Source organism: Littorina saxatilis, linkage group LG3, assembly GCF_037325665.1.
Source record: "Littorina saxatilis isolate snail1 linkage group LG3, US_GU_Lsax_2.0, whole genome shotgun sequence".
In the NCBI taxonomy this organism is placed as follows: domain Eukaryota; kingdom Metazoa; phylum Mollusca; class Gastropoda; order Littorinimorpha; family Littorinidae; genus Littorina; species Littorina saxatilis.
This window is the reverse complement of record NC_090247.1, coordinates 70,475,057-70,489,475: the sequence shown is the minus strand read 5'-3', so window position 1 is coordinate 70,489,475 and position 14,419 is coordinate 70,475,057. Positions and strand designations below refer to the sequence as shown.

General features: G+C 43.7%; 1 protein-coding gene across 1 annotated transcript in view; it reads right to left on the bottom strand.

Annotated features, from left to right (window-relative positions):
* LOC138963149 (ras-related and estrogen-regulated growth inhibitor-like protein) overlaps positions 1–14,117 on the bottom strand; it is a 47,189-nt gene extending 33,072 nt beyond the window's left edge. The window contains exon 1 of the mRNA XM_070335183.1: positions 12,701–14,117. Within this exon, the coding sequence (XP_070191284.1) occupies positions 12,701–12,758 (58 nt within the window). The 5' untranslated portion in view covers positions 12,759–14,117. The remainder of the gene's footprint in view (positions 1–12,700) is intronic.
* Between the last annotated feature and the right edge of the window lie 302 nt (positions 14,118–14,419).

Genomic DNA, 14,419 nt, shown 5'->3' with positions numbered 1-14,419 from the left:
AAATATTTTTGAAAAAGGAAGTAGGAAAGAATAAAAGAAAAGAAACACAGAGGTAATGATACCGAGCCGTCAGGACAGTTCCAAAGCGGCTTTACAACTGACAGAATTGCAGACCTTTTCAAGGTCATACGCTGGCAAGGTCACGCGCCATGGTGGTAGTACGGCGATTGCATAAGGCTACCAAGATGATACTTGCTGTAAAACCGGGCTTTTGTGACTTGTTTGTTTTCTTTTGGTATACATGCTGGATACATTGTACCTTGAACGACGCACACAAGCCGGATTATGTTTTTTCCAGACAAGTTCTTTCCTAAACCAATATTATCTCACAGTTCTCTGTCCTCATTGTGAAGCAGATCCGCGGAAAATGTTATACCTGTCGGAACATTTCCCCGACAGAGATTGACACTTTCCAAGAGGGTCCTGGCACTTTAAGCCCAATAGGGGCAACGGAAAACGAACACTGGTGAGTTATGAATGTTGGATTAGAGACAGGATATAGATTCGGCGTGCAAACAAATCGCAGGTCTTAGACAAAGACCGCGATATACTTGAGTTACAACCCAATAAGGACGGTAGCGACACTGGCGACTGCTTACTGCTTAATCTACACGGGTAGATAAGGTGTCTTGTGTCCTCAGACCTCCTACAAAGCTTGAGGATTAACGACACAGGTCACCTCGTAACGGCACAGTTTGCACACTGACCTCTGTCAGGTGATCGGTCACAGGTGTATTTTCACCCAGGTGTGCCTTGCATTGTTGTACATCACTGGTTCTCAAGCCTGCTTTGAGATGATTGCTGTACGTCACTGGTTCGCTCTCAAGTTTGCTTTGAGGTGATTGCTCTACATCACCTGTTCGCTCTCAAGTTTGCTTTGCGGTGATTGCTCTACATCACCTGTTCGCTCTCAAGTTTGTTTTGAGATGATTATTGTACATCGATCACCGTTCGCTCTCTAGTTCGTTTTGAGATGATTCCTTTTCACTTTAGTTCGCTCTCAAGTTTGCTTTGAGGTGATTGCTCTACATCACCTGTTTGCTCTCAAGTTTGCTTTGAGATGATTATTGTACATCACCGGTTCGCTCTCAAGTTTGTTTTGAGATGATTATTGTACATCGATCAGCGTTCGCTCTCTAGTTCGTTTTGAGATGATTCCTTTTCACTTTAGTTCGCTCTCAAGTTTGCTTTGAGGTGATTGCTCTACATCACCTGTTTGCTCTCAAGTTTGCTTTGAGATGATTATTGTACATCACCGGTTCGCTCTCAAGTTTGTTTTGAGATGATTATTGTACATCGATCAGCGTTCGCTCTCTAGTTCGTTTTGAGATGATTCCTTTTCACTTTAGTTCGCTCTCAAGTTTGCTTTGAGGTGATTGCTCTACATCACCTGTTCGCTCTCAAGTTTGCTTTGAGATGATTCCTTTTTACTTTAGTTCGCTCTCAAGTTTGCTTTGAGGTGATTGCTCTACATCACCTGTTCGCTCTCAAGTTTGCTTTGAGATGATTCCTTTTTACTTTAGTTCGCTCTCAAGTTTGCTTTGAGGTGATTGCTCTACATCACCTGTTCGCTCTCAAGTTTGCTTTGAGATGATTCCTTTTTACTTTAGTTCGCTCTCAAGTTTGCTTTGCGGTGATTGCTCTGCATCACCTGTTCGCTCTCAAGTTTGCTTTGCGGTGATTGCTCTGCATCACCTGTTCGCTCTCAAGTTTGCTTTGCGGTGATTGCTCTACATCACCTGTTCGCTCTCAAGTTTGCTTTGCGGTGATTGCTCTACATCACCTGTTCGCTCTCAAGTTTGCTTTGCGGTGATTGCTCTACATCACCTGTTCGCTCTCAAGTTTGCTTTGCGGTGATTCCTTTTTACTTTAGTTCGCTCTCAAGTTTGCTTTGAGATGATTGCTCCACATCACCAGTTCGCTCTCAAGTTTGCTTCGAGGTGATTGCTCTACATCACCTGTTCGCTCTCAAGTTTGCTTTGAGATGATTCCTTTTTACTTTAGCTCGCTCTCAAGTTTGCTTTGCGGTGATTGCTCTACATCACCTGTTCGCTCTCAAGTTTGCTTTGCGGTGATTGCTCCACATCACCTGTTCGCTCTCAAGTTTGCTTTGCGGTGATTGCTCTACATCACCTGTTTGCTCTCAAGTTTGCTTTGAGATGATTGCTGTACGTCACTGGTTCGCTCTCAAGTTTGCTTTGCGGTGATTGCTCTGCATCACCTGTTCGCTCTCAAGTTTGCTTTGCGGTGATTGCTCTGCATCACCTGTTCGCTCTCAAGTTTGCTTTGCGGTGATTCCTTTTTACTTTAGCTCGCTCTCAAGTTTGCTTTGCGGTGATTGCTCCACATCACCTGTTCGCTCTCAAGTTTGCTTTGCGGTGATTGCTCCACATCACCTGTTCGCTCTCAAGTTTGCTTTGCGGTGATTGCTCTGCATCACCTGTTCGCTCTCAAGTTTGCTTTGAGATGATTCCTTTTTACTTTAGCTCGCTCTCAAGTTTGCTTTGAGGTGATTGCTCTACATCACCTGTTCGCTCTCAAGTTTGCTTTGAGATGATTGCTCCACATCACCAGTTCGCTCTCAAGTTTGCTTCGAGGTGATTGCTCTACATCACCTGTTCGCTCTCAAGTTTGCTTTGAGATGATTCCTTTTTACTTTAGTTCGCTCTCAAGTTTGCTTTGCGGTGATTGCTCTACATCACCTGTTCGCTCTCAAGTTTGCTTTGCGGTGATTGCTCTACATCACCGGTTCGCTCTCAAGTTTGCTTTGCGGTGATTATTGTACATCACCGGTTCGCTCTCAAGTTTGTTTTGAGATGATTATTGTACATCGATCAGCGTTCGCTCTCAAGTCTGTTTTAAGATGATTATTGTACATCACCGTTCGCTCTCAAGTCTGTTTTAAGATGATTATTGTACATCGATCACCGTTCGCTCTCAAGTCTGTTTTAAAATGAGTATTGTACATCGATCACCGTTCGCTCTCAAGTCTGTTTTAAGATGATTATTGTACATCGATCACCGTTCGCTCTCAAGTTTGCTTTGCGGTGATTATTGTACATCGATCACCGTTCGGTGTCTAGTTTGTTTTTGAGATGATTATTGTACATCGATCACCGTTCGGTGTCTAGTCTGTTTTAAGATGATTATTGTACATCGATCACCGTTCGCTCTCAAGTCTGTTTTAAGATGATTATTGTACATCGATCACCGTTCGCTCTCAAGTTTGCTTTGCGGTGATTATTGTACATCGATCACCGTTCGGTGTCTAGTTTGTTTTTGAGATGATTATTGTACATGCATCGATCACAGTTCGGTGTCTAGTTTGTTTTGAGATGATTATTGTACATCGATCACCGTTCGGTTTCTAGTTTGTTTTGAGATGATTATTGTACATCGATCAGCGTTCGGTTTCTAGCTTATTTTGAGATGATTATTGTACATCGATCACCGTTCGGTGTCTAGTTTGTTTTTGAGATGATTATTGTACATCGATCACCGTTCGGTGTCTAGTTTGCTTGAGATGTTTGCTGTACATCACTGGTAACAATCGCTCTCTTGTTCGCTTTGAGATGATACTTCTTGGTGACATAGACGCCGCCTCTCCTGTCATCATCCTGTATTTTGCTGCGTTGTTAGGTTCATTTCCAAGTCCCCTTTGACATGATGCTTTACACACAATGGACCTGAGCTAGTTGTCTTGTTCACGGGGGAGTGAATCGCTTTGTTGTTAAACATTCCATCGTTCTCGGGCTCGCTTGGAAACGACGTTTTTGTGGTTCACAGGGCATGGAACTCCCCATAACCGATTACCGATCAAGAACCAGGAAGATGTGTGTTTATAGTAGACAGAGCCTCACAGTCAGAGAAAAGGAAGGGAGGGGGGAGGGAGACAAACGGACATATACAGGAAGGCAGACACAAGGGCGATACACTATACATTAACAACATCGAGGCTAAATATTTCAGCACATGAACCCATAAATAAAACAGGTAAATGATTCTGACAGACGTGCCAGGATACATGTGAGACACCCCCCCCCCCCCCCCACCGCATTACCCTTTATGCACCCCCACCCCCCCACTCACACACCCATACACCGTATTCCCCTTTATGCCACCCCCACCCCCGCCCCTCTCACTTTATAACCCCCTCCCCGCCCCAACCCCCCGCCCCCACCCCCCACCCCTCCTCACCCCCCCCCCCCCCCCCCCATTTCACCCTACCAGTCACATATATCTTCAAATAAAAGCACAATGCCGAACTTAGCAGTCTATCAATCACACTGAAGTTTGAGTTCCGACCCCCGTGTCACCCTGGTGGAGGTCAAGCCGGGTCACATGATAAAAGTCCTACAGCTTACCGATTCAAAAATGCAGCACAAAGGTGCCATCATTTATTATCCCAAAGTAGTTGTCTAGTGGGATAAACAAACTATAGGGTGGTGATAACTTGGGCTATGCTGGAAAGAGAAGAGAGACGTAATAGAGCGGGGTTCAAGGAATATCAAGAAGTTGTGGTCTGTTTTCTGTTTGGTTATTATGCATATCGCCAGGAAAATTTGTGAGAAGATCGTGGAAAAGTTGAAGAAGAAAGTAGATACAAACTCAACATGTAGCGATGGATGCGGCAAAAGTAGATGTGCAAGTGGAATGAAAAGTTCAAATGATTGGCATAGTATGCCGTTGTCGCATGTGACGCGCGCTCGTGCACGCACGCGTTCACACACGCACTGACGCACACACATACATACACACACACACACACACACACACACACACACACACACACACACACACACACACACACACACACACACACACACACACACTCAAGCTAAGTTCCCTTTTTAAGGGCAGGGGGGGTAAACAAAATGTCAAGCACAAGTTTAAAACCTACAGTAAGTGTTTAGAATGAATGTGCTTATATTCCTTTCTCACACTCCTCTTGGTCTTCATTTTGCGTGCAGTCATGTTTTCTTCGTGTAAGTAAACACAGCACTTCAACAGATATATATTTTAATTGAGGTACACGTGAGTGTTACCAAGGGGATGATTCATTTTGATTACTCAACCGATGCGGTTGTTTATAAATAAAAGACCGTCGGTTGAGTGATGTTAAACACCGCCCGTTCAGGTTACTGAACCCTTACAGTGGACTTCTTCTTCTTCGTTCAAGGGCTTAGACTCCCACGTTCACTCATGTTTTTAGCACGAGTGGATCTTTACGTGCATGACCGTTTTTACCCAGCCATGCAGGCAGCATACGCCGATTTCGGGGGAGGCATGCTGGGTATTTTCGTGTTTTATAACCCACCGAACTCTGACATGGATTACAGGATCTTTTCCGTGCGCACTTGGTCTTGTGCTTGCGCGTACACACGAAGGGGGTTAAGTCACTAGCAGATATGCACATAAGTTGACCTGGGAGATGGGACAGATCTCCACTCTTAACCCACCAGGCGGCAGCGACTGGGATTCAAACTCACGACCTCCCGATTAGGAGGCCGACGTCTTACCACCACGCCACTGCGCCCGTCTTACAGTGGACTGATCCCGGAAATATCCCAAACTCAGGTAGTTGTGGGAAATCTATTTCGACAGACGCAAAACATTTTTACTAAGAGCAGAATCTATCAAAAGTTTTATTAGAAAGAGTCGGTTCTTTGTTCTTTAAAACAAAATCAGGCATCAGATCTTAACTTAACCCAAATAATGGTCCACGATTCCTGGACATCTCTCTGGACGCAAAATTGCACATTTTAGTGGAAGATACCATTCCAGTTCTGATCATACGAAGAGGAGACAACTCTTGACCAACATTACCAACATTAAAATGAGTTTCTACCACGAGACTAATGGTTTTGTTCTTCTTCTTTTTATATTATGTGATAAAGCATCTTCTTCTTCTTCTTTGTTCATGGGCTTAGACTCCAACGTTCACTCATGTTTTAGCACGAGTGGATTTTTACGTGTATGACCGTTTTTACCCCGCCATTCAGGCAGCCATACGCCGATTTCGGGGGAGATAAAGCATCAAAAGTTAACAGTTAACTAAATCAGTACACCTTCAGGGATATGCTCTTATCGCCAATGATAGCCTGGAGAGCTGTGTGGTTGTGAACATGGTCGTTTACACGAGAAGGAACGAACCTTTAACCCGCGCAATGAAAGCATTCCTTGCTGCAACCTGACAAGTGATGTTTTACACCAGACTGAGTATCACGCCTTGCGACATTCATTGCCCGTGACAGGACTGTGATCAGTGTAGCTTCCTTCAACAACAAACACACCAAAACACGCCACATCACGCCATTAACAAAACAACCCGCGGGGAATCGGCCGGGGAATGCCGGGGGAAAAAACACACAGGTAATGGTACCATTTTTCAAGTGTGAAAAACAGCAGTTGGTGCAGCAGTACCTGCGATGTGTGGACCCTCCCATGAGAGGACACCTCCCTTAAAAGGACACCTTCTCTTGTCCTTTTTTATATTATCTCTACCAAAGTATACCTGTCATGAAAGGGTGTCCCTTCATCGCTGGTACCACAGTGTGTCCGATGTTTGGCATAGTTCCATACGTTGAATGTTATGATGATGAATAAATAAATTCTGTATTGAACTAAATGAATATAATTGATAAATTAATGTTTGCTAAAAAAATTTCAATCAGATATTATTTATCAAGATACAAGAAGGTCTGTTCTACTTCAGAAGAAAAATGAAAGCAGACATAAAAAGAATCGAAATTTGTTGAGGATGGACCGTTACGTGCGTGCGTGTGTGTGTGCGTGTGTATGTCTGTCTGTCTGTATGTCTGTCTGTCTGTCCAAGTGTCTGTCTACCCGTATGTCTGTGTGTACGTGCGTACGAGAGAGCGCGCGTGTGTGTTTGACAGTTCGTCCGCGTTTGCCTTTGATAACTCTCAATGGTAGTCAAACAGGCGGGCATATAATATAATATATAATTATACAGACAGACCAGACTGACAGCCCAAACACACTTCACTGTAAGAGGGAGAAAATGCGTAAAATCCTCTTGAAGCACCACAGGTGATGGCAGATTGCGATCACAGAACATTATCACTTCAACACAAATCTTTTTTCTACACACACACAAAGAGAGAGACAGTTTTGAAGAAAAATCCTGTTCCTGAGGTCTGTTTATGAAAGCAGAAAATTATCACGTCAAAACAAACCTTGCTCTACACACACAAGCCCGCTTGCTCTGCGCCTATGATGTTTGCTGCATAAGGACGGTTAGACCCCAGATATCACCTCTGAGAGCAAATTTGCCCAACAGCTCCAACGGCTGAACAATTCTACAGGTGTTTTCGCCCATCAGTTTGCTCAATCGTCTGCACACAATATCATTCGTTTGCAACGTGTGTTTCTCCTTGTCAGTATTGGCCATCGGGGTGTGTATGTGTGGGAGGGGGCTGGTGTGTGTGCGTGTGCGTGTGCGTGCGTGCGTGTGCGTGCGTGCGTGTGTGTGTGCGTGTGTGTGTGTCCATGCGTACTAGCGTGCGTACGTGCTAGTGTGTGTGTGTGTTCATGCGTACTAGCGTGCGTACGTGCTAGCGTGCGTGCTTGCGTACGTGCGTGGGTGCGTGCGTGTGTGCGCTCTAAAAATAAATATAAAGCCGACAAATGCAACAAAAGTAAGTCAGTGAGAGTTATTTGGAACACGCGAATTTCATCAAAGATATGTTCGCTTTCATCCTCATGAAAGGATGATCCCCGCAAGCTTATGTGTTAATATCACCATCATAATTTTTTTTCTCCAAAATATTTTCTCTGACAAGGGCAAACAGAAGAAGAAAAAAAGTAGCAGACAAACAAATGCGCCAGCAAGCAAACAAACAAACATGTCGACCAACCAACTGACCAAACATCCGCTCATCACGTGCGAAAAAAACCCATTCCATGCAGTGATGCCACAGATGACGAAAACAAATGACATCAAAAGAGCAATGCGCATCTCTATGAAAAAGAACTCTGCGCACACAAACAACGCCGAATAGGCATACTGGGATACCTAATGATCTGTCAAAACACATTTAAAACGTCTTCTTCTTTTTTTCTAAGGTAAACCCGTTATGAAACCTAAGGTGAACGTCTTCTGTTGAGAAAAACAAGTTCCAATGACGACCAAAAAGGGTAGAGTAAAAACAAATCTACCATGAATTCAAAACATGCTTAGCAGACGTACCCATCCTCGTGTGAGAAAAACAGTTTCAAACGAAGACCAATCATCGCAGATTAAGAATGGAGGGGAAAGACTGAAAAGACGTCTTGTCATCGTGTTTTTACAAAAGAGATCCCCCAAAAGAAAAGAAGATGTTATCAAATCCCCCACACACACCAGAAGCGAGAACAAAAACCTGTTATGAAACCAGAAACATCTTCAGCAGCAGTCTTCGCGTGAGAAAAACAGTTTGAAACGAAGACCAAATACGACAGATTTTGTTCAAGACTGAAATTCCGAGAAAACGGCGAGGTAAAAAAAATTTCTCGCAGGCTATCCCAAAACAACCAACAAGACGTAATCTGGTACACCGGCAAAACAAAACTACCGTGAAAAAAACCCAGGGTACAAAACATCCTCATTTCATTCAAACTGTCCCAAAATAGACACCACCAACTATACCATCCCCTTTCCTCTTCACATCTTAAAGATAGCTCCCTTCCCATGAAAACGACCAAGTGATCGGTGTCGGTGACGCACGTTAAAGACCCTTTCCTTCCCGTATGAACGATCGTGAAAGCCATTACACGTCTACCTGGGTTTCCACGTGACATGAAAGCAGTCTTTCGCTTCGATGCAAATAAAAGAACGGTATGCCTGCTTCTTGCAAAAAGAATTTTTTCCTTTCCAGAAATAATTTCTTAAATGACACCTGTCAATTTGCTAAATTAATTTAGCAACAGAAAAACACTCTCTGCGCAGGAAGATGGCAGGCGGTTGGTTTTTCGGAGTGTGTGCAAGCTCGTATTCAACATAAAAACATAAATGGATCTGTGGATGTGTACACGATAGTTTACAGACTGGTTTCTGGTATACGTCCTGGAAGTGTAGCTAATTCTTAGCAAATGTGGCGATTTCTTTGCTACTACGCGGTTCCGTACACACACCTCGAGGCCAACGACCCCTATCACAAGCAAGCAACAAGCATACGGTTTCCTACTAGACAAGTACATTAATCGTTCCACAAAGCCCAAGGCTAACATTGAAAACAATTCAAGGAGAGAAAATAAATAGCTTTTTTAATTGTTTTTATATGGGCGACAACCACAGGTACACCATGTCAAACTAAATCATAATGTTAAGGACCGCCACTCCCAAACATGAGTCTTTTGTTGAGCAGAGTAACGGCTCCTTACTTGGATTTTAAATCACAGAGTACGAAAGAAATGGCCATAACAGTGACAGCCAAAAAGTCATTAAGAGCACTGAAATTGTGGTTAGTCTGGCTCTGAACTGTGTGTGAAATGATTTCTCCGCTACTTCTACTCAGCTTCTACATAATTGTCTAGTTCTATCTATATCTGTGTGTGTGTGTGTGTGTGTGTGTGTGTGTGTGTGTGTGTGTGTGTGTGTGTGTGTGTGTATGTGTGTGTGTGTGTGTGTGTGTGTGTGTGTGTGTGTTTGTGTTGTGTTGTACGTGTTGTGTTGTGTTGTGTTGTGTGTGTGTTGTGTTGTGTTGTTTGTGTGTGTGTCTGTGTCCGTGTGTCTGTGTCTGTATGTGTCTGTCACTGTCTCTCTGTCTATATTCATTTTCTAGGGTTAGGTGATCGTAGCTGCAATTGTTAAGTGTTTTTGCCTCTTTCGGTCGCCTAAAACGTTAAAACGGAACAGTGTCCTTGAAGTCAAGGCCTCAAAGGTAACGCATCTTCCATTGTACCCCCCCCCTCCCCCATCCTCTCCCATTCTCTCAATACCCAGCAGGTGCACCTGAAGAGGCCAGCAGACGGCAGACAATGTTTGCACGTGGGTCGTCCTACCTTTCTCCGGTTTCAATTAGAAATGCAAATTGTCACGCTTGCTGCTGACTGCGACAATTTACTGCCTGGGTGTTCCGACTGTCTCTCTCTCTTCCCTTCCTTGTCTTTGTTTAAAGGTACAGTCATTCGAGTGTAAAAGATCATGTGTAGCGCATCACAGACCCGTCTTTCTTTATTTCTTTCTTTATTTGGTGTTTAACGTCGTTTTCAACCGTTCAAGGTTATATCGCGACGGGGAAAGGGGGGAGATGGGATAGAGCCACTTGTTAATTGTTTCTTGTTCACAAAAGCAATAATCAAAAAATTGCTCCAGAGGCTTGCAACGTAGTACAATATATGACCTTACTGGGAGAATGCAAGTTTCCAGTACAAAGGACTTAACATTTCTTACATACTGCTTGACTATAATCTTTACAAACATTGACTATATTCTATACAAGAAACACTTAACAAGGGTAAAAGGAGAAACAGAATCCGTTAGTCGCCTCTTACGACATGCTGGGGAGCATCGGGTAAATTCTTCCCTCTAACCCGCGGGGTAAGAGTTTTTTGTTCATAGAAGATATTTTTGCTGAATCAGTCTAGAGACCAATTATTACGGTCTGGCATCTGCCTCGAGAGTCCGAGAAAAATGTCCCTCTTTCTGTTTGCTGCAATGCCCGCAAAATCCCTCCGCACGCTGGTGCTCTCAGACACCTCATACGTAGGCTGGAATTACCTAGCTTAGGAGAATGACACTGGAACTATCAGTTACAAAATTAATTCAGCAAACAATTCCCACTCTGAACAGAAAAAGTAAGAATGTTGATGTTTGCTTGTGTTCAGGTTGAAAGATGCTCTTGTAACAATCTGGCGAGATCGGCTGTTGTCAACATGATCGCTTACGTCGGAAGGACCGCGCCTTCAATACCTGGAGGTAGCATCTTTGTATAATGTTTGTAAGTATTGTGAGAACAAAAATATCTATCTCAGTGTGTCTCGCCATAATATATTAGTGGTCGTACTATATGTCCTAGAAGTTATGGCTCCTGACTGTATCTAATAATAGCACACACAAAAATCAACAGACATATTAGAGGTTACCGTCTCTTCAAGTTACATTTTAGGGAAGTCAGTGAATAATCGTTTCAGAGGACCGAGAGGTATGCAGAACAAGGTGGAAACAATGAAGTGTCTGGGGCGAGGAAGACCCCCCAACGAGTGGCGGCTGCGTTAGTTCACACTTTGCTCCGATCGCTGTCAACCTGCCGTCTCAAGTTCAATTAGAAATGCAAAATGAAATGAAAATCACGGTGACATTTTCTGCGCCGACGTAAATACAGTGAATCCCCCCCCCCCCTCCACCCCTTTTCAAACCCCCTGCAGACCCCCCCCCAGAAAAATCTTTTAAAAACCTGAGAACAGGTCTTGAAAGGGAGGCAGTCGTAACATGAAGGTAAATTTACGGAACTTACGAACAGAAAATCTGTGAAAAGTAGGAAGAAACACACACACACACACACACAACACACACTCACAACACACACACACACTCACAACACACACATACACGCAAACACACACACACACACACACACACACACACACACACACACACACATACACACACACACACACTCACACACATACACACACACACACACACACACACACAACACTCTCACACACACACACACACACACACACACACACACACACACACACACACACACACACACACACGCGCACAGAAAGACAGACAGACAAATACACAGACAGACAGAGACAGACAGAAAGACAGACAAACAGACACACACACACACACACACACACACACACACACACACACACACACACACACACACACAGAGGAAGACAGACAGACAAATACACAGACAGACAGAGACAGACAGAAAGACAGAAAGACAGAAAGACAGACAAACAGACACTCACACACACACACACACACACACACACACACACACACACACACACACACACACACACACACACACACACACACACACACACACACACACACACACACATACACACACACACTATAAATCTGTCCTGACGACGCCGTCGGGCAAGTACTCAATATCATTCGACATTGATAGACGTGATAGGCCTACCGTCATCGATTGAACCAAACTTTTAACAAGGGGTTGCCAAAGTCGTAAAGATGTTTAGATTCCAAACGTACCTGTTACACTTTATCTTCCCAGTTAATCTTAGCTAGAGCTTTGTCTAACGCACAGGGCGCTACACATAAATTTGCAAAACAATGACCAGCTGGACCCATTATGGGATACTCGTAGTAAAACGAACACCGTCTCAAATCGCCAAATTAGCTACACACTTCGTTTGAGGGTACTTGTAATTTGTCTCCACACACCGTTTATTATTACTACCTGAAAATGAGTGTTTGGACGTTTATTCGGGTAATCCTTGCGGACTTTTATTTCGCCATGTACAATATGTACTGTCTTTACTTTTGTTTCGGCCTTGTACCCCATCAGAGCGCGAAAAACGTGTACACTTTTCCTAGAATACGGATGCGAATACATCATATTCTCATGGGTTTCGTCTGCTAGTGTTATGGGTGACAGCATCCATCCAAACAACCAGCCAAACTGACAAACTTACACAAAAAATAAACCGACGTACAGACAGACAGAAACGGGATGTGTTGCTTTTCCAGAAAGGTTCTTACCAGATTTTCCAACTTTGTGATCCCCGAGAATCAACACTCGCAACGTTGTCATCCTCATAACTGCAGTTTCACCGAGTCACACCAAATGTCATCTTCATTACCATTGTTTCACTGTCTCACTGTTTCTGTATCAATGTCAGTATCCATCTCTCGGCTTGTGTTTGATGGTTTATTTGAAAACTGCGTATTTCAGCATAAAATATAATACACTTTCGGTTTTTTTCTCTCTGTTAACATCAGCAATAATACGGCTGTTTTATTGTTTCACATTATTATGTTATCCTTCAATAATAACATCATTCACAGTCCATGGAGTCAGCATCATTACCTGATGCTGCACTGACCACTTTGCTGCTGACGTTGTTGCGGAATGACATCTTTCAGTAATGATGTTCCAATGGCATCATCCCTTGCAGCAAACCGCCATGCGGTTCGCAATGATAGAGTAATTCCGCTAATTGGCTGAACTGACGGCAATTCAAAGTGATCATTCATTGATAACCCTCAGCCGTCGTGCTCGTTTATGTTGTTGCCATCATAACTTCTTGACACGAGCTTGACAGCTGAAGAAGAGTTATAGGCGCTCTGATCCACTGTCTCTCACTCTCAGCTTTATAATAAATTCAGAAATAGAGTTTCACTAATCCATTGATAATCATTGTCTCACAACTTTTTGAGTTCAGTTCCATTCACATTTTTCGCTTTATGCTCACATTTCCACCAGAAATGTCAGCAAGTGCCTTGCATTGGTTCTATCGGGTTCTAATCCTATGATGTCGTCTTTTTCGGTGTTGTCCAGACGATGTTTATCCACAAAAGAGAAGGGAGTTTTGTTGTTTTGTTGTTTTATTATTCACATTACTTTCACACCTCAAGCAAAGCTAGTAATCCGCAGGTGTCAGCTTCTACTTCATCAGTCCGAGCAATAGGCTAGTACTCCAGATACAATTAATCTTGGATGGCTGCAGAACGATCTTTGTTCTCGTATATTATGTCACAAATCGTTTTCACATAATTTTAATTGGAATTCACTGCAGCTTGTTAATATGAAGTTGGAATGTAGGCTAAATCTCATAGGAAATCTCTGTCAATCTATTGACATCTCAATGCATTATTTCTCGCTTATCTCAGTGTTGATTTAAATGTCCTCAAATCCGGAGCAAATATTGTCTCCCACACTTGCTTTCTCCTCTTCAGCAACTTCCATTTATTTCGGTGTATTTGTACTCCAACCTTTCCCGTCCACCTTTGCACAGGCTAACTCCTCCAATTTTCGGTCTTTTCTTTGTATTGTTCCCCCTTTTTTCAGGGCATTTTATGTCGTCTGCTCTCGAACAAAATGCTAACGTCTGCTACGCACGCTCACTTCGCACGAACATCAACAAGTAAAGCGACTGGCGGCTAACTGAAACTAGCTGTGTCTCGGCGATTGTCGCCACGACGCGACGTGAGGAGAGCCGTGACCACGCGGCAGAGAAAGAGAGGCAGTAATGGGGTATCGCACTGTTGAATCGGCTGCGGTCGATTTCAGCTCCCACCGAGGGCTGGCTTCCGACTTTACAAGTCACAGGGCTCCCCAAACTGTGCGTCCCTGCGTCATATACGCAAGAGAAGCCGGAAAAGTACCAAACATTCCTGAAGGGGGTTCAGCGACGCACTAAACCTGTAAACCTGTAAATCCGGTCCCTGGACGCTCTAAATTTGCGTTGTCATGCCGCG